General features: G+C 45.8%; 1 protein-coding gene across 1 annotated transcript in view; it reads left to right on the top strand.

The window, feature by feature from the left end:
• Positions 1-19,687, top strand: part of CTNND2 (catenin delta 2) — a 942,908-nt gene that overhangs the window by 909,616 nt on the left and 13,605 nt on the right. Inside the window, 2 exon segments of the mRNA XM_082382599.1 lie at positions 14,531-14,657; positions 18,537-18,668. Of these exon segments, the coding sequence (XP_082238725.1) occupies positions 14,531-14,657; positions 18,537-18,668 (259 nt within the window).

Raw genomic sequence — 19,687 nt, 5'->3', positions numbered from 1 at the left:
GGGATGAACTGCGTCTAAGAGAGCCTTAATTTGACTGGGGAGAAAGAACATGATCAATTTCTTCTCTCTTCCTACCTCCATCTGCCCCCCGACCTCTCAGAAGCTGTTCCTTCCTGTGTCCCAATGCCCCCCCCCCCCATCAGGCTCTGGCAGGGAAGGGGGATTAGCAGAGAGGAGAGAGAGCCCGGCCCATGCGGTTGTAGCCTGGCATTGGTATCGCGCCTATGACAGATGCCCACGTGCTGGCTCCTTCTCTCGTGGGGGCAGTGGTGTGGTTTGCTGGCCGGTACCAGCCTCCACCTGAGGACTCCTGGCCTGGACCTGGAGCCTCCAGCTAAGTGCCCCGCACTCTCCATCCACCTCATGTTTCTGCTTCTCCACTGCACATAGACCAGAGTGGATACAGATTTGGCGCCCTGGAGCTTAGGTAGTTTGGGTAATCCTGTTTAAGAAGAATATACTCTATGAATATAAAATTTCCTACAGGCCTTGGAGGGGGGGGGTCATGCAGTGGACAGGCCTGAGAGCTAAGCTTCTTAAGCTCCATGGTCGGTCCACCTCTGGCACTGAGGCTGTGCATCACCCTGATAACAGTACTGCAGACACTGGTCCCTGCAACCCCCAAACTCCAGAGAGCCTGTGGTCAGGCGGAAGAAGGAGTTCACTTCCCGGGCTTCAGGAGAGGAAGGATGGGGAATGCCCAGCCCGTTGACTGCCTCCGAGGAAGCCCTCCCCACTGGCATTCTCCACCCACCAGTGAATTCTCAGCCTAATCTTGTATAATCTGGAGATGGAGCATGTCTTAATGCTGCAGAACCTTATTTTGTCCTCCACTTTCACAACTATGAATGGATGATCTAATTCTTTACTTTGAGGATATATCTGGAGCAATGGGGCATCTGGTATTCACTGCTTTGGGACCTTAGCCAAAACACAGACAGTGGAAGAAAATTATATTCACATCCTGTCGCAGTACCTTGTTGCACGTATTTAATCATCTTAAGTTGTCCACAAGTCTGATTAATTGTGTCTAGCACACCCCAAATAAACATGGCTTTAAAACAAATTAATTGCTCTCTGTTAGTTTCCTATTGCTGCATTAACAGATTACAGCAAACTTAGTGGCTTCAAGAAACACAAATTCATGATCCTACAGTTCTCGAGGTCAGAAGTGCAAACTGGGTTTCACTGGGCTGAAATCAAAGTGTTGGTCCTGGATGCACCCCTTCCTGGAGCTGTCTAGAGAATCCATTTCCTTTTCCAGCTTCTGGAGGCTGCCACTCTCCTTGGCCAGTGGCCCCTTCCTCCATTTTCTAAGCCATCAGCATAGCTTCTTTGATTTTCTTTCTCTGCTTCTATGGTCACATCACCTTCTCTAAATGCCACCCTCTTGCATCTCTCTTTAAGGACCTTTGTGATTACATTGGGCCCCCTCAGATAATTCGGAGTAATCTCCCTCTTTCAATATCTTTAACTTAATCACACCTGCAGAGTCCCTTTGCTACGTAAGGTAGCCTATCACAGGTTCTAGGTAACTAGGACATGGATATCTTTGGGGGGGCACATTTTTTAGCTGGATCTCCATCACATGGCCATACAAACTGCAAGGCAGGCTGGGACATGTGGTCCAGGTGTGTGTCTAGGAAGAAAAGGAAATGGATTTGTAGCAGTTCTGGCCACATCCTCCTCCCTTACACGATCTCCTCCCGGGCTTCTCCACTGCCGCTCTCCCCTGGGTGTTCTCTGAACTTGCAAGCCTCCATCTCAGTCTTTTTTGCAGACTCCTGGTCTTCCCTGAGGCATCTTTGCTTTTCATCCTATTCCGTCTAGTGGAGATGATCTCATCTGGCCCATGGTTGTTTTCTTGTTTGTTTGTTTGTTTCTTTAAATAAATTTATTTATTTATTTATTTAATTTTGGCTGCGTTGGGTCTTCGTTGCCGCGTGGGCTTTCTTTAGTTGTGGCGAGCGGGGGCTACTCTTCGTTGCGGTGTGCGGGCCTCTCATTGCCGTGGCTTCTCTTGTTGCAGAGCACAGGCTCTAGGCGCACGGGCTTCAGTAGTTGTGGCACGTGGGCTTCGTAGTTGTGGCTCACGGGCTCTAGAGCGCAGTGTCAGTAGTTGTGGAACACGGGCTTAGTTGCTCCATGGCACGTGGGATCTTCCCGGACCAGGGCTCGAACCTGTGTCCCCTGCATTGGCAGGCAGATTCTTAACCACTGCGCCACCGGGGAAGCCCCTGGCCCATGGTTTTTAAATACATTTGAAGGCCAATGGCATCCACATTTATTTCTCTGTGTGGTCCTCACTCCTGAACTCTAAGCTTACAGATACACAACAACCCACGTGACATCTCCACTGAACTAGCTCACAAGCTCTAACCTTCCACACATCTAACACGTACCTCTCAATATCTTCCCCAAATCTATTCTTCCTCCACTGTTGCCCATCTCTATAAAGAGCACCTAACCCACCTGGTTGTTCTTTCCAGAATTCCAGGACTTATTTAATACCTCCTTTTTCCTTATCTCACTACATTTGGCACCAAGCCCTGCTGATTCTATTCTCTGAATATCTCTCAAATCCAGCTACCTCTCCCATCCTTATTTTCACATCATCTGTCCCTATGCCTGATGAGATTGCTGCCTGCTTGGTTTCGTGGAATCTCCTTCACCATCTTCAATCTCTTTTCCCTTAAAAATTCAGAATACACTTTTATAAATCCAAACCTGACCCAGTCAGTCTCCTGATTAAAACTTCTCAGTGGCTTCCCGTTTCTTTCACTTTCCTACCCTTCTCTCCAAGCTCACCTTCCTCAACCTCAGTGCCTTTGCACTGCATAGGCGAAGGTTCATTCCTCAGCCAAGAATGCCTTCCCTCCTCTCCCACCAAGCCTGGCTATTTCAATCTCAGTTTGTCTCTTCCTCAAGGTAACCTCTCTCTCCAACTCTCCAAGGCTAGTAAAGATCCCTCATAATAACCTGTGCCTTTTTCTTCCTGGCTCTTTCAGAAATGCAATGTGATATAATCCTATTTTAAACATCCATCTCCCCTTTATCTTCCCCTCAGGAGCCATGCCTACCTCTGTCTCTGTTCTCGCCCCTGTACCCAGCACAGGTACTTATTAATGTTTATTAAACAAATCCAACCATGTAGCTACCCCAGAGTTTAAGATCAGCAGAGGGCTCATTCCGTGACTCCGCTTCCATTTCCATGGTTTAAGGCATTCTGAAGCAGCGCGGAATGTGCAGACATTTAGGTTAGGACCCAGGGTGAGCTTTGAACTTGTTGGCCGCTGATGAGTATAGATGCAGAATACCTGGCTTTTCAAATGTCAGAATGACTTCGCTGCTAGAAGCCAGACATTTGGATTTGTCAACCTGAAGATGGGACTTTGTTCAGTTTCACCCCAAATGTAACTTTGCAGCACTAGTTGGAACACAAAGCCCATTGTTAAAGATCATCCACATCAGATCTTTGTTTTAAGGCCTCCAAAGTGATGCCAGGGAAACAAAAGGCCTGAGCTGCTCTTATTTCAATTTGCCAGGTGGTTTTCTGCATTCCGTTTGGCACCAGTTAACTACTGGTAGTTAACCATGATATACTTTCTTCCACCAAATTGTATCAATTTCTTTCCAACTTGTCAAATCTTCTCAGTAATATTGGTTCTTTAGAATTAGTTCAATGGTAATAAATGGAATTCCTAAAATGGATTTACTCAGTATTTGCTTTTAAAAGATGGTACATACTGCAGAAGACTCTTATCCTTATGTATCCTATACCTTTAAGTAGCCAAATCAATTTAATTAAATTTCATTAGAAGCACCAGAGCTGAAACAAACTAATGAAAGTAACCGGGTATGTCAGGTGGTATTTACTTCTGCACATACTTCCTTTTGGCCCTTAAGATTTAGTTTAAATATTTAACTCTAATAGCTTTTGGAATTGTTGATGGAATTAGTTTTAATGAATCTTTTAACAAACAGTTTACCTTAAAAATAGATGGAAGCTTGTTTTATTATAGCCAAGAGGAGCTGTGGTTTCATCGACAGGCAAAATCTGGCTTGGTCTTCAATCACACAGACTCTGAATATTCTATTTCCATGTTTTTCTCTATAATACCTTTTACTGAAGTAAGGAGGATGTGTGTATAACTACCGCTAATTTGGAATCTTTTCTTTCTCTTCATGTGATTACATCAATAGGTTTATTCCACTTAAAAAATGACTGGAAAACTGGCACAATTTTGAGCAATCAAGTTTTTCTTAAGTGAGCAGTATCTCAGCTGGTTACCTTTTTCAGCGGATGGCAACAACTCAGGTTTTAACTTTCATTTGAAAAATAGGTTCCTGACGAAGTGATTGAAGTATAAGCTGTAAGTGTTCTGGGTTGAATGAGTGGACGGACTTAGTTTGCTTAAAGCCCCAAGGATTTTCAGCACACTTTCTTTATATCTCAAGTCATCATAGCAAATTAGAATTGACAAGCTCTATGGGCCGAGAGACTTCAAGGACAGCTAACACAAAAAGCTTGTATTTGTTACTTCAGAACTAAAGAGTCTCTGTATGCCCCCTGAGGAATCCTTGTTTAGATGCCAGCTAAATCTTATCAAATTAAGGAAGCTCCAGAGTTGTTTTCAAAGAGAGGAAAAACATATACTGGCGTAACAGTGTCTTAGTATCTATTTCGGGGGCCAATTAATATCCTCAGTGGAAAGAACAACTATTCTCCATTTTCAAGGTTAATTATTTTCTGAAGCTTTTGTCCAAGTCAGAGATGTCACTTATCACTAGAAAAGATTTGTTACATCTAAATTCTTAGAAGATAAAACTTCCAAAACTCACTTTGAAAACAGAACTGCTGATGGGAACCTCCCCGTTTAACTTATCCATCACAGCTGTAGATATTCACTAACTTTGTCACTTTCCACCCCACCGTTGTCTAGTCACTGAAGGGCGCCTCTTCCAGAGGTCAGAGATCACAACATAAGTAATGTGAAATCCCATGCCCTGTTTGTTTGGTTTTTTAAAAATTTTTATTGGTGCATAGTTGATTTAAAATGTTGCATTAGTTTCTGCTGTACAGCAGGGTGAATCAGTTATACGTATACATATATCCACCCATGCCCTGTTAATCTCATCGCCTGAAGCACGTTGATGAAGATTTGGTATTTAACCCCTTTTCTGTAACCTCCCTCATCAGCAGATTCTCCGAACAGCCCTTGAGGTATTCACTCTTCCTCTCCACTTTCGCCCTAAACTCTTTGTTACACAGATTGAACAAGTTCTCTCCCTAATCTCTTTCCCCTCCTGGTCCAGCTGGCAGTGTCCTCCATCCCTTCTCTGATCCAGCGCTAGGGGCGGGGTGCACTGCCCTGCTCCGCTGGCAGTGACAGGATGCTCTTTGGCGGTCAGGGAGGAGAAGGTCTGGGAACACTCCCGCCTGGCTCCTTTCATTCCCGCACAGCCGCATGCCCTGCACACCTCCTGTTGGCACGCACAGCGCCCTGTTCCCGCTCCAGAGCAGCGACCCTGGTCATCAGTGTTCCCTGCCCAGTAATGTTGCCACAAGGTGACCCCCTCCAGAAACCTGCCCATCAGTCCAATGGACACGTGTCACACCTCACAGCAGGTGTGGGCCCCTGTACCCAAACTAAAGGACATTGGAGCATATCTAATGAGAAATGTGATGCGCTCTCCCTTCTCCTCCTTTTTCCCCAGCTCTCCTAAGGATTGTGTTTGGGGAAAACTGAGTGTATTTGCTGTGGACGGGGGCTCGTGGTTTCTGAGCTGCAGGATGCAAGAAGCAGTAGAGATTGGGGGCGGGGCATGTGCAAGAGGTAAAGATGTACGTGCTCCGAGGGCTGTGAATGGAATCAGCACCAAGCCAGGCCCAGATGTGGCAGGTATAATGATGCACCAGGATTATTTACAAGATTGGTTAAAGAGGAGACAATTTTATATACCTCACATTGAAACACGGGGAACAGAGAGAAATTACCATTTCACGTAGAGTAGGCAATCCGTAGGTACCAGTTTACCTAAACCAACACTGCCTTCAGCCCAGAAGTAAGTATGTCGTAAAAGACAGATATACCAACAGCAGCAGAATAGACTGATGAGGTTACTCTAAGCTAAAATTAAGAAAACAAAAAACCGTAAGGCTCCGATAACCTTCATTTGTTATAGAACTGTACGAGTGTAAGAACTGTGGAGTTAGCAGTAAAGACTATGACATTGATTATCATTGCGTTTATAACAATTAATGCAGTCATCTTAAATCATTGAATCCATCTAGCAGCATTTATTAGGCACTTCTGTATTGCAGCTACTAGGCTAGAGACCAGGAAATAATAAGGCCCAGCCCTGCCTCACAGCTGGGCAGATGGACAGGCTTGCAGCAGACATAAGTGTGAGGTCTTAGCATTTTGTTCGTAGCAGGCAAGGAAAACCATAGCTGTATTGCTAAAAGCTCCCCTGAACCTCGGAGGCATGATTCATTTAGCAAGAGCGATTGAATGAGCACGTGCTGCCTGCCTTCAGTTTACCTAGCACAGAACTGAGCCGGGTGAGTAAGATTTGACAGAAAAAGAGACGGTGTTGTGTCAGGTCTCAGAGCTGCCTGATCAAAGGTGTAGACTGGGAAATTGAATCACGTGGCGATTGCTGGGTAATCGGGTGTGATTGGGGCTCATTGCGGCAGGCGGGATCGGGGGCCACCTCTCTGCTCTGAGGTTGGACCTATTTTTGTTCCTGTAGAAGTCAGTGCCTCATCTGACACTGAGAAATGGAGTCGAAGACCTAAAGGCCTCCTAGGATTTAGCCCTGTAAAATGTATTCTGTATCCCTATTACTCACTGCCAAGTGTGCATGGAAACTCCGAGCCAGTGGTTCCCAGCCACGCTATTCATTAACATCTCCTGAGTGCTTTTGAAAATACCAACGCCCAGACCTTACTCAGAACAATTCCAACAGAATCTCAGAGCCCGAGGCCCAGGCAGGACTATATTTAAAACTCCCAGAGCTGATTGAATCATTTTGCCCTTAATTTATGGAAAAGAAACCGAGACAGAGCTGACCAGTCAATGTGGTCCTAATGGGTCGTGGGACAGAAGGGCTGACTTGAACAATTGTCTAATTCCACCTCTCTCAACAGAGACACCCAAGGTGAAAGCAGGTTTGAGCCTTGACAAACAGCTCTATTCATTTCTTTGCACACAAACCTAAGATATTCACGTGCTGATCTGAAATGAATGTCCTGCACGGGTTCCAGAATAAGAGGCTATGGGGCGGGTGTGTGTTGTACTAGCCTCGTGTAGACGGGTCTGAAAACCACTTAGCCCCTTCATCTGGGCTCTGTTGGTGGAAGTCTCTCCACCAACTCTCTCTTCGTGGAGATGTTTATAGGATGGTAAAATATATATATATAAAGGAGATGGTTATAAATTCAGGGGCCTCAAAACACTTAAGGGAAAGATCTGTAGGAAATAGTGACCACCATGTAGTCAAACTGTGAGGACCCAATGGTCATGAGGCTGTGAAGAAAGTTACCTTGATTCTCGCACTTTCTGGACCATTGAGAGTAATGATGAGGATGAGAGTAGCTTTGGGGAATAAAAGAATTTCATAAAGAAACACGCCGGGAACTTTCATACAGAAGCTGAAACTGGTGGAAGGACAGTAAAAAGGTAAGATAAAGAAAATCAGATTATTTCTGGTGACAATTTAAAGTTCAATGACTTTGAAATCCTCTTCTCTTTTGGATTTCTATTTCTTATACTTCGAACAATTTAACAATCTCCAGTTTTAAGTTTAATGTGTTAAAAATAAAAACCAATCTGAGGTGCAGATATCATATCACATTTTTGACATCTTGGCTGTGTCTTGAGCTGAAGGGCACAACTTTGCGGTCATTTTGCTGGAGGGGAAAGACAGATATTAAAAGAGTTCTTTATCATCAATATTAAGGATTAACGGCCCTGCCCTAGTTAATGTGGCTATTCTTCATTCTGTTTCCTTCCTTGAACTTTCTTATCTAAGCCAAAGGGATGGTATGAAGGGGAACTGTGGTTAAGCACCCAATAGAATTTGGGGAACAACCTCTGGTCTACAGAGACTTAAAATGTTAAAGAGAAAACATCGTCGTTAAAGAGAAAACATCGTCATCAAAGAGGCAAATAGGGCTTCCCTAGTGGCGCAGTGGTTAAGAATCTGCCTGCCAATGCAGGGGACATGGGTTCGAGCCCTGGTCCGGGAAGATCCCATATGCCGTGGAGCAACTAAGCCTGTGGGCCACAACTACTGCCTGCGCTCTAGAGCCCGCGTGCCACAACTACTGAAACCCGTGCGCCTAGAGCCTGAGCTCTGCAAGAAGAGAAGCCGCTGCAATGAGAAGCCCATGCACCGCAACAAAGAGTAGCCCCCGCTCGCCGCAACTAGAGAAAGCCCGCGCGCAACAACGAAGACCCAACGCAGCCAAGAATAAATAAATTAAATAAATAAATTTATTAAAAAAGAGACAAATAATGATTTAAAAGCTATGTGCCCAAGTTGTGTGTGTTTCTGTAAACCACTTTCAAGTCTTTCTGAATGACAGTGGGAAGTAAATGAATAATAAATTTATTGCAGGCTGGCTAGATAACAAGTATGTCCATGGCTGGTTGGTTAAAAGAGATGTTAGCTCAGCAATAACTTTCCCAAAGAAAATATATCTTCATGTCCTTCTTCTTTAGAAAGCAAAACTTTTTTTTTTCAGTAGAATGACTAAAAATTTCATGCAGTAAAAGATGTCAAGGGTCATGAGATCTACCCTCCAGGTAGTTATTCAGCATCACTAAAACGAGTGTAGATTTATCTGTACCCTGGTCTCTAGCATCCGAGGTTACACTTTTCCATGATGTGTGGAAGGATGTGCCATCAGAATTAAAACTGAGGTCCCTTCTGGGCGTTGGTGACGGTCATGATGGTGGAAGTCTTTGTTGGTCATCACACCTTTCACTCTGCATCCGTGAATGAGGGGGAAGATGGATATGGAGCGGGGACCAGGTCACCTTCCTTGCTCCTCCAGGGGGTCCCAAGCTGTGGCTCTAATCCAGAGCCTTAACTGGGTTTCCACTCTGCCCTGTTCATAAGACTCCCCATTCCCACCTCCATTCAAAGTTTCTGTGCCCACATGCATACGATCACTGGCCATAAGCAGAGGTGTCTGGCTGGGGCGACATTCTCGGTGCCTCTGACACACTCCCTGCCATCCTCAGGTGTCCGCTAATCCCATCACCCACAGACAAGTCACCTGCAAGACTCACCTCTGTCACGCGATTGTATTCTCAGAAATGGGTCTTATAAAGGATTTGAAATCTTTTTCTGGTGCTTTCTTATGAGTTTCTTCCTTCATAAGAAGTTTTATTATTACATCCATTTTGCTGACACTTCCAGAGATGTAAATACTTACCTGGTCCCATTGGAATCTAAGCGTCATCAATTGTGAACCGTTGAGCAAAACGTCTCCACTCACCTGCGTAAGAGGGAGACGCTGAGTACAGTGCCACTCGCCAAGCAGAACCAGACCCGGACTCATACCACCTTCACGTCTGGTGTCTCCTTTGGTCTTAGGACATATCAGATATTAGCCCACATTCTTATTATGAAATACCTTGCCCACCTTTCATGACATATGGAGTATCATGACTTATTCATGACCAAAGAAGCCAAGGGTTTGATTAAAGCAATTTCCTGAGCCACTCCTTGGAACCCTGCCCCACCCCACCCCCCCGGAAAGAATATCTTCTAAATTGCAAGTGAGACAAACATAAAATGGTCTGCCTCTGTTTAGTCATATTTAAGGATTTTTGCTGTCAATAAAGCATTCCCTTCCCAAGAAAGGAACGTCTTCTTAAAACAAATTTTTTAATTGTTCCCGTTTGTGAGTAATGGGTCCATTCACTTCTGAAGTACTTTACAGGCTTTTGTAAGACCTCTCCTCCCCTGTGCCTACTGCCATCCTCCCAAGGGTTTAAGGGAAACGCCCAGAATTCCTGCAGAGACAGCACATTTTCTCCTCCTGCCCTGACACCTGCCTATTACCACGGCTCCCACCCTTCCTGGGAGAGGTTTTAGCTATTTGCCCTTAGACCCTCCTTGCCTCGGTCACCACCAACTGCCCAGGACTCCTGGCTCAGCCATCATTTCTGGACTCTTCTCACTCAAAGGCTCTAAATAACCAGTAATCCGCCCCAGTATGCCCCCTTTCTCCCTTTCTCCTACCCACCTCTCATCCTTTCCCCCTTGAACCCACAGGCTACTGTCAGTAAGACCCCCTGTATCCAATACCCACCCCTTCTTTTCTCAGTCTTCTTGCTGTGACACCGGCTGTCCGCAAGGACACCCCCCAGCCCCCGGCAACCCTCTCACATGGTGGCTTGTCATGTCCCATCCGCTCTGCCCCACATCACTAGGCTTGGAGGTGGACTGGGTATCTCCCTTGCTCCTCTGTGCTCTTTCTGGGGCGTTCTCCTCTCCTCCCTCAAGGAAGCCCCTAGCATCTGTGAAGTGCCCCCTTCCAATAGCTCTGACCCTTTTCCCATCCTCAGTCCACTGGCTAGCGTTCATTCCCCGTCTCCTCCCTCCATCTTCACTTTCCTCTCTACCCAGCTTAGATTCCGTGGGCTTCCGTGACATGCCCTTTGCATCCCCTTGTCCCTGTCTCCTTCCAAGTCACTTTTCTGACCATCCCCATCCGATTCCATCTACTCACACCTGCCCCAGGGCAGCTGAATGTGGCTGGAGGAAAACAAGCCACCGTGGGGATGAGTCTTCTCCTTTTGGATTCATTGCCACGAGCCTCAAGTCACCTCTCAGCTCCTGGCCACCAGACTACATGGCCACGGTCAGCCTGCACCCCGCCTACCTTCAGAACTGTCTCACGCTTCTCTTCTTGCTCTCTCCTTTCCTCCTCCCTCCCTTCCCCTTGCCCCTTCCATCGTCTGAATTCCAACTCCTTCTCATTCTCAGCGGATGGATGACCTCACTTCTCATCCCCACGCCCCCTCCAGAAAATGTCAGAAGACAGAACAGGACATCTTCATTGTCCCATCATCAGACCAGCCCATCTCCTGCTGCGTCTGTGGCTGTGCAGCCTGTCTGTCTTCTCTCCTGATCCCATGGCCCATGACCCCACTGCTCACTGAATCCCATCAACCCCTCCTTTCTTAAGAAGTGTTTTCCTCTCTTCTCCTGCGTCCCCAGTTTTTCTTCCTCTATGTCGAGTCATTCCCATCAGCATGCGAAATGCCGCAATCTCTTCCAGGTGATGTATTAAAACTTCTCTTAGTCGCTCTAGCTCTTGAAGCCCCATGTCTGGGCTCCCCTTAATCATCAGCTTTTGCCAAAGGCTGTCTGAACTCACCATTTCTCCACCAGTTCTCACTCTCTTTTGAGCCTACCTGAGTTAGAGATTTACCAACCAGACCAAAGAAAGTACTTTCGTTCCAGTCACGCTGACTTCCATCTTCCCAAGGCCAAGGGACTGTTCGTGGTCCTCCTTGTGATTCAGCTGGCCTCCTTCTCCTCCTTTCTGCATCTTCTTTCCTGTTCTTGCCTGACGTCACACCCTCTGGTTCTGCGCCCAGCTCACTCTGCTCGTTCTGAGTGTCCTGTGAATTTTCTCCTTGCTCTCTGTGCCCTCTAAGTATTGGAGTGTCCCAGCCCTGTGTCCTCTGCTTTCCTCTATTTGCGTTCACGTGCAAGGCTTCCATCCGTTCTCTTAGCTTCAAGTGATATCTGTATACTGAACTGCAAAAGTTTACCTCTAAGTCTGACATCACTCCTGAAATCCCAGTTTTCGGGTTCTGCTTTATTCTCTCTCTTTTCTTTCATGTCCAGCAGGCATCTCTAACCCAGCACATCCCGGATGGCAGTACTGATCTCACTTTCTAAAGCCACTCCTCTTCCAGTGGTCCCCTGTCTCAGTGAGTGACATCTCCAGCCCCCGTTGTTCACACCAGCAGCATCGGGGTCAGGCTTGATTCCTTTCTCCCACACCCAGTAGCTGAGTCATCAGTAAATCCAACTTAGATGCAAACTCTGCACCTTGCTCACCACCAGCCCACACCCAAGCCAGGGTCATCTCTCCCTCCCTCTAGTGGAATATCTCCTTAACTAGTCTCCCCATTTCTGTTCTACTCTCCCCAGACTGTCCTAGACACTCAGAAGGCTTCTTGTCTTCCTGGTCCCCCTTGCTCACTCCCCTTCAGTCACAGAAACTTTCTGCTGTGCTCACATCAGCCAAGCACTTTCCCACCCCAGGGTCTTCACCTCTGCTCTTCCCTTGGCTCGGAAACCCCAACCTGTGTCTTCAGTGTCTGGCTTCTTGTCATCTGCCAGGTCTCTGCCACAATGTTAACTGTTCCCAGAGCGCTTGCCCAATCACACACCGTCAAATAGCATCTCAATCCCCTCAGCTTACTTCCAAGGACTTATCAATATGCCACATGTTTTTATTGACGTGTAGTTGATTTACAATGTCTCAGGTGTACAGCAAAGTGATTCAGTTATATATATATATATGTGTGTGTATTCTTTTTCAGATTATTTTCACTTATAGGTTATTATAAGATATTGAATATAGTTCCCTGTGCTCTACAGTAGGTCCCTGTTGTTTATCTGTTTTATAAACAGTAGTGTGTATCTGTTAATCCCAAACTCCTAATTTATCCCTCCCCCCTTCCCCTTTGGTAACCGTAAGTTTGTTTTCTATGTCTGTGAGTCTGTTTCTGTTTCGTAAATAAGTTCACTTGTATCAGTTTTTTAGATTCCACATATAAGTAATATCATATGATATTTGTCTTTCTCTGTCTGACTTACTTAGTATGAGAATCATCTCTAGGTCCATCCATGTTGCTGCAAATGGCACTATTTCATTCTTTTTTATAGCTGAGTAGTATACATACATTGTATGTATGTGTGTGTGTGTGTGTAAATATATATATATATATATATATATATATATATATATATATACATACCACATCTTCTTTATCCATTCATCTATCGATGGACGTTTAGGTTGCTTCCACGTCTTGGCTAATGTAAATAGTGCTGCTATGAATGTTGGGGTGCATGTATCTTTTCAAATTAGAGTTTTCATCTTTTCAGTATGCCACATTTTAGTGTTGACATGAGTCTTCACTTGTTTACTGTTTGACTTTGGGCGGCCCATTAACTTTCTAAGGCTCAGATTCTTCCTCTGTAAAATGGAGCTAATAATAGTATCCAGCCCATGGGATTGTTGAGAAAATCTTGCCATGGAGTAAATACTCAATAAGCACTAGGTAGTAGCTTTTATAATAGCATACTTCTAATTTTGGCTTTATCCTACGGGTCAAATAGAACAGGAATAATGAGAATTACATAATGAAAGACACAAATATTGAAATGGGTTTAAATTCTGTTCTTTGTTAACTTTCGTCCATTTATGTTTGCAATGATTCTTTACAGAGAATTGAGTCCCTTAAAAATGTCAGAAAATGAAAAAACCAAAAGAGTTAAAAATGGTTGCCTCTGTGAAGCAGGAACTGGGAGTGGAGCAGGTGTCTGCTTTTCCTTGATAATATCAGTACTCTTTGACATCTTGCTTTGAGAAAACTAAACTTGAATTAAAGAAGAAAAAAGACTGAAAGGAAATACTGTGACATCTCAACAGAAGTTCTCTGGGGAGGAGGAGAGTGTAATTGTTGGCTATTTTTATTTTCTTCTTTATGCTTTCTAAATTCAAAAAATGATCCATAATGTATTTATATGGCTTTCATGATGAAAAATGGTATATATGCTTTTCCTATATTAACCAGATATTAGAAGGCTAATGGAGGATTGATTGGTAGGAGGCATTTTGAATATGCTCTACATTGAAAAATATAATTCCTGGGGCAAATCAGAGAACGTAGCAACCTGGGTGTGCGTACTTGGCAACAGTCATGCTGAAGGCCTTGAGCTGGTGGGGACGGGGCATTTGAGGCAGAGAAGGACCTTGAAACCATGTAAGGGAGATAAACGGGAAGGGACGAAGGGAAGGGACGATGCTTCCCGGCATTCTGATGACTAACAGATTGGTCCCGAGGAAAGAAGAGTAAACACTTTGGAAAACTTGGAGGTGGTTGAAAAGAGAGCCAGACAGAGCTGGAGCAAGGCAGGCAAAAAATAGACAGTTTCAGGCTCATTCTGAGCAGCATGTTTTCATTTAAATACAGTCTTCAGGCCAAAGCAGGTTTGCAAAGAGACCACTTATCTCACAGCTGGGGAGGAAAGCAAGCACTAAGGGCAGGCCCTCCCCGAGTCAGGCTGTCTGGAGGGAGCAGGGGGTGGGTCTCACTTGTCACTCCTCTCTGTTGACCTGGATGATGGAGGAGCAGAGATCTGAGATCTCTCCTGACAGGCTGGAGAAATGTTTTGCAAATTCCAGTGCTTGGAACGTCCAAGTGTGAGGAGGTGAGGCATCTCTCTGCCTTCCCCAGTTAATAGGAGCTGCTGTCTATTGCAGGATGGATGGTCACAATATCACTTCGTAGCCTCATCTTCAACCATCGAGAGGGATCGGCAAAGACCCTACTCCTCGTCCCGCACACCCTCCATCTCCCCTGTGCGCGTGTCTCCCAACAACCGCTCAGGTAAGAGGGACCCCGGGCCAGCGGCTGCTTCTCTTTGATCCAAGGCCCCCCTCCCCGACCCCTTAACTGACCCCGCAGACAGGAATGCCATCCTGACTGGGACATTTGCTAGAAATATCAAATGAATCTCTTTTCTTTTTATAGTGGTGGTGACTTTGTTTCATACATACACAAACTCAGAACAAACATCTTTCTAACAGGTTTCTAACAACCTCTAACAGGTGTCACAGGCATGAAATGCACATCCTGGACCTGCATTCAGGGAGGAATAGGAATATATAAAACCACCAAGTGTTTGCAAGTCAGGGTTTTCCATGGACGTTTTACCCACTTAAGATAGTTTAGGTTGCATTTTATTGCTTAGATTTGGGATAACAGAGTAGGGGAGAGAGGGTGTGCTCTCTCCTCCTTGAGAATGACCTACGTTTGAAAACTGTCATTGAGGCTTTCTTTACTGTTCTGTACCTGATTTGCTTTTTATTATTACCTGTAAACCAGCAGATAAATCATTTCATATATTCATATTACAATCAACTGTAACTTTTAAATCATTCAATTTAATTTTTTCTAATTTTATTTCATTCTTTCTTTTGAATTTTTTTATCAAAGTATAGTTGATGTACAATATTATGTAAGTTACAGGTGTCCAATACGATTCACAATTTTTAAAGGTTATACTCCATTTATAGTTACTGTACAATATTAGCTGTGTTCCCTGTGTTGCACAGTATATCCTCATAGCTTATTTTATACGTAATAGTTTATACTTCCTAATCCCCTACTGCTATATTGCCCCTCCCCCCTTGTCTCATTCTTATTAGATTTGGAACTAACTTCTCTTATCTCCTTGTAAAGATACCTTATTTTTACACCCTTTTTCAGTGACATTATGTAATGCCAAGGATTAAAGACATAATTAAAGGCAAAATATGAGCACACTGTTAGTATATACGTGATATAGATTTTATTGTTCTTTTATTCAATGTGTAATAAATAATTTTACATGGGCGAACACACACACGCACAGATAGAGGCTTTTATTTAAGAAAAGTTTCTCCTTGCTCTTCGCTGCCCTCCTCCTGCTGAGGAAACTATATTTTCTGGAACTGAGTCTCAAGGGCATGGTACGGAGCACTCCCCAGCAGGGTGGCCCCCCTGCCCTTGAGGATGTTTGTCGTAAAACTTTACGCCATACTTTACTGTCATAACGATGGGGAGAATCGGAAATGAATGGGGAATATTTGACTGAAATAAGTTCCCCTCTCCCAGCCCCGTGAAAACTTATATTTTTAGTGCAGTGTTATCATTTCCAACGTTTAGCCGCACGCTGAACGAGAATTAGGAAGCCCCGTGTAACGGGAGGAACTTCCACCTGCCTCAGAAGCATGGAGGTGGCCTTTTACACATGTTATTTTCACAGTTCTTAAAAAGATAAAGAGCAGTGAGTCTTGGAAGCTAAAGGACAGTGTCTTTAAGAGCTCTAATTATGAAGAACCAATCCGTGTCAGGAAGATGGAATAATATAATAGATTGGAAGGCGTCCAGAAAGAGAAGCAGCGCCTTACAGGACGTCAGCATCCCAGGGATGCAGGTGGGGCACTTCCTGGTGGTTCCCAGGCAAGGCACTTCGAAGACACCTAAGAAACGCTTGTTGGCGTGTTGTGATTTTTCCAGGAGTACCCTCCTGGTTTACTGGAGACTCGGACCACTGTGTGTGAGGTCTCAGGAGATAATTACACACTTGACATAGTTTAATAAACCCCACCATCTGTGCAATATCGGATTCTCATTTTAAAAGCTTTGGTCAAGAGGCTGCAAAATATTGTCCCTTCACGATTGCCTGGCAGTGACTCATAAAAGGCCAATCTTTATGCAGAAGACCTAGGAGCAAGGGCAGGAGGGGACTCTCCCCAGAGAGGAAGATGGAGAGAGAAGAAAGGAGATGGGGCAGAGGTGGAGGGGGTGAGCGAGACGCAGCAGCCCGTGTTCTGAGAACACGCAGAAGCTGGACCCAGAGCCCAGTTGAGTTACGTGGAGCAATTGCAGGTTTCTTCCCTGCCTTCCCATTGGATTTACACCCAGAGATTCTGGTGCAACTGGCTGGGGGGCATGTTCAAGCATCAATGTATCTTTAAGTATTCTAGGTAACTAATTCTGATGGTCAGCTAGGATTGGAAATCTCTGAGGGTTTCAAGATCTCAGCAGTGAGCCTCGATTTTATTTGACAGGTCTGAGAGGTGGGTAGGGGGCCTTTCAGGAAAGGGTAGGCAAAGGCCCCCTCTGTTACCTTCCCAGCGCTTGGCTAAGACATCCACTGAGCCGTCTTCTGGTTTCACTTCCTCACCCGATGAAGAGCTCCTCAACTTCAGAAAGTGTGCTGAGACTCGTGTTTTTGTCCCCCGTGTCTAGCACGGGGCTTTGCACATAGAAGATACTAAGTTTGGTGAAATGAATCAAGTGACTCAGATAGGCAACAAGCAGGCCCAGTGGGCTGGAGCTGGGGGACCCTGCAGAGGGTGTGAACGAACAGCTGAAAGGTAAACTGAGGCTTGTTTGGGGAGGGGCTTGGACACTAGTGAAGGAAAATGAGCGTTATCGTAAAACTCGGAGTTCCCCAGAGATTCACCAGGCATGCTTGCTAAATTTGGATTCCTAGGCCCAACTGAAAATTCAGATTCACAAGGTCCAGGGTCGGGTTTTGTGATCCCCAGGTTCTCAGGTGAGTCTTAAGGTTAAACAAGCTTATGAAGCACTGCCCTCGGGCATGGAAGCTGGGGAAGGCTCTGGGACCGAAGAGTAGCACGGCTGCACTCAGAATGGGTGAGACGCAATTGACTAAGCTCGGGATGCGAGTGGCCTCATTGAGGAGCATGGAGACCAATGTGAGGTCAGCCCATAGGATGGGCGCATGGTAGCTGCCTTAGCACCGGCACACACACTTGACCTCCACTTCTCCCAGCACATCTCTGCACTGGCAGCGTGGCTTAGTTGCTTGCAATCCATCCGATCTTTAAAGAAAACTAAGCCTCTTTTTGTTTGCTTCCTTAAGTCCAAGTTCAGCTTTTCCTCTGTTCTGGGCCCAGTTTGTTAAAGAATCGTAGAATTCCTAAGGGAATCCTCTAATCACAGCCCATCACTGAAGACATGAAGACACAAACGGTTGACAGGGCTCAGTCCCCAGGTCCGACAGGCAGCGAGGGACCGGGGCTCAAGGTGTGTGTGGGAGATTGTTAGGGGCGTTTGAGATGGAGCAAGGACCCCCATCAGGAGACAGGTGCTCTCACGCCACACCCCCAGCCCAGCCCCCAGGCTGATGGAGAAGGCCTCGGTGGGTGGGGCTCTACTGGTCCCCCACATCATCCTCTGCCTTCCTTTAGGGCCGTTTCTGCGTGAAACGTGTTTAAGTAAAAGCTCATCTGATTTAATCAGGGATTCTTCAATATCAGTAATCGCTCCTCTGAAACACATCTAATTTTTTCAAAGGAAGGAAGGAAGAAGAAAAGAAAGGAGGGAGGGGAAAAAAAGGAAAAGAAAAAAGAAAGAAAAAGCAACCAAGACGGATCTCATTCTTGAAACTGTCCTTGAGCAGGTCACATCCCCACGAGGATGTCTCTGTAGGGAAGATGCTCCCGGGATATAGGCCTTAATTCCCTGCCTCCAAGTTGAGTGTCCCCTTAACTCTAAAGCACCAAGTGACATGGAATGAGGGAAGGGGGAAAGACAAGAACCAAAAGAACAAAAATAAAAATCGACAGGTCCACGTACACATACTGACCTGTGTTGAGCCAGGTGCATTTATGACTTTACCTGTTTGTGTGAAAAGCTATACGTGCTGTGGAATGAGACACAGAAAGTCATCCTTCCAATTTCTTTATGTAGCAAGTGCCCCAGCTTCACCTCGAGAAATGATCAGCCTCAAAGAAAGGAAAACAGACTATGAGTCCACTGGCAGCAACGCCACTTACCACGGAACTAAAGGAGAACACACTTCCAGGAAAGACACCATGACAGGTGAGCTTGGCTGTGCACGGTTCCTCTGCAGAGTTGGTGACAGGACCTGGGACAGGGCAGAGGGCTGGGACATCAGGCTTCAGCTGTGCTTGGCAGCTCTGCAGGACTTGAGAGCTTGATAGCGAAGATTCCCAGGGATTGGCCATGAGGAGATGAAGCTGGAGGTATAAAAACGGAGCATCTTATTCCTGGAATAGCTAAGAGAAAATGCTCTCTGCACAAGTTTTTTCTTCTGTCTTTTTTTCCCTACCCCTTTCCTTCTCACTTGCCCAGTTCGTGATATTTTCTCAAATTAGAGAGCGAGGTCACCATAGATTTCTTCTTCGTTGGCATAACCCAAGATGGTGGGCCAAGCTTTGCCCATTAGGATGGGGAAGAGAGAGAGGATAAGAAAAGGAAGGGAGGGAAGGGGAAGGGATGGGAGAGAAGCAGAGGAAGAGAGGATTTCAGGGAAACCCACAGAACTGCTGTGGGCGTTTTCCCCTCTTGACATGAAACCACTCTCTGGCCATGACAAACTCCAGGAAGATTCATCAGAACCACTGACCTCAGTTTCCCTAGGGAGGCGTTGATCTTTCATGCCCTTTTGTCCTTCACTCCCCCAATCACACCCATTGGCTCATCTGCTTGGACTCTGTGGAGGCCAAAATTGGTGCCGTTGCCCCCCAGCGCGCCCGGGCCAGCCTGCCTCGTGGCCAGCCTTGACTCAACTCTCCTCTTACTCTGTACCACTCTCCTTGGGGTGGGGCTCAATGTCCTCTTTCATCGTCCCCTCCAGGCTCCCCCCACACCTCCCTCCTGCCCCGTTTGCTCTTCGTCCAGGAGCACGATTTGGTGGTATTGATGGGGGGCAGGGCGGCGGGGGTTATGCCTTGAAAGCAGAGCTGCCAGAACCGTCAGGATCTCTAACCAGCGATTCCACACTCTTCTTTGCCATGTGGATGTGGAGATGGACCCCTCCTGAAAACAGACCATAGGGACTTCAACAGAACAGGGTCAGATTAGGGCATTCATAAAAC

The sequence above is a fragment of the Balaenoptera borealis genome (assembly GCF_965194805.1).
Source record: "Balaenoptera borealis genome assembly, chromosome: 2".
NCBI lineage: Eukaryota > Metazoa > Chordata > Mammalia > Artiodactyla > Balaenopteridae > Balaenoptera > Balaenoptera borealis.
The sequence above is the reverse complement of the archived record's forward strand: the minus strand, read 5'-3'. Positions and strand labels throughout refer to the sequence as shown.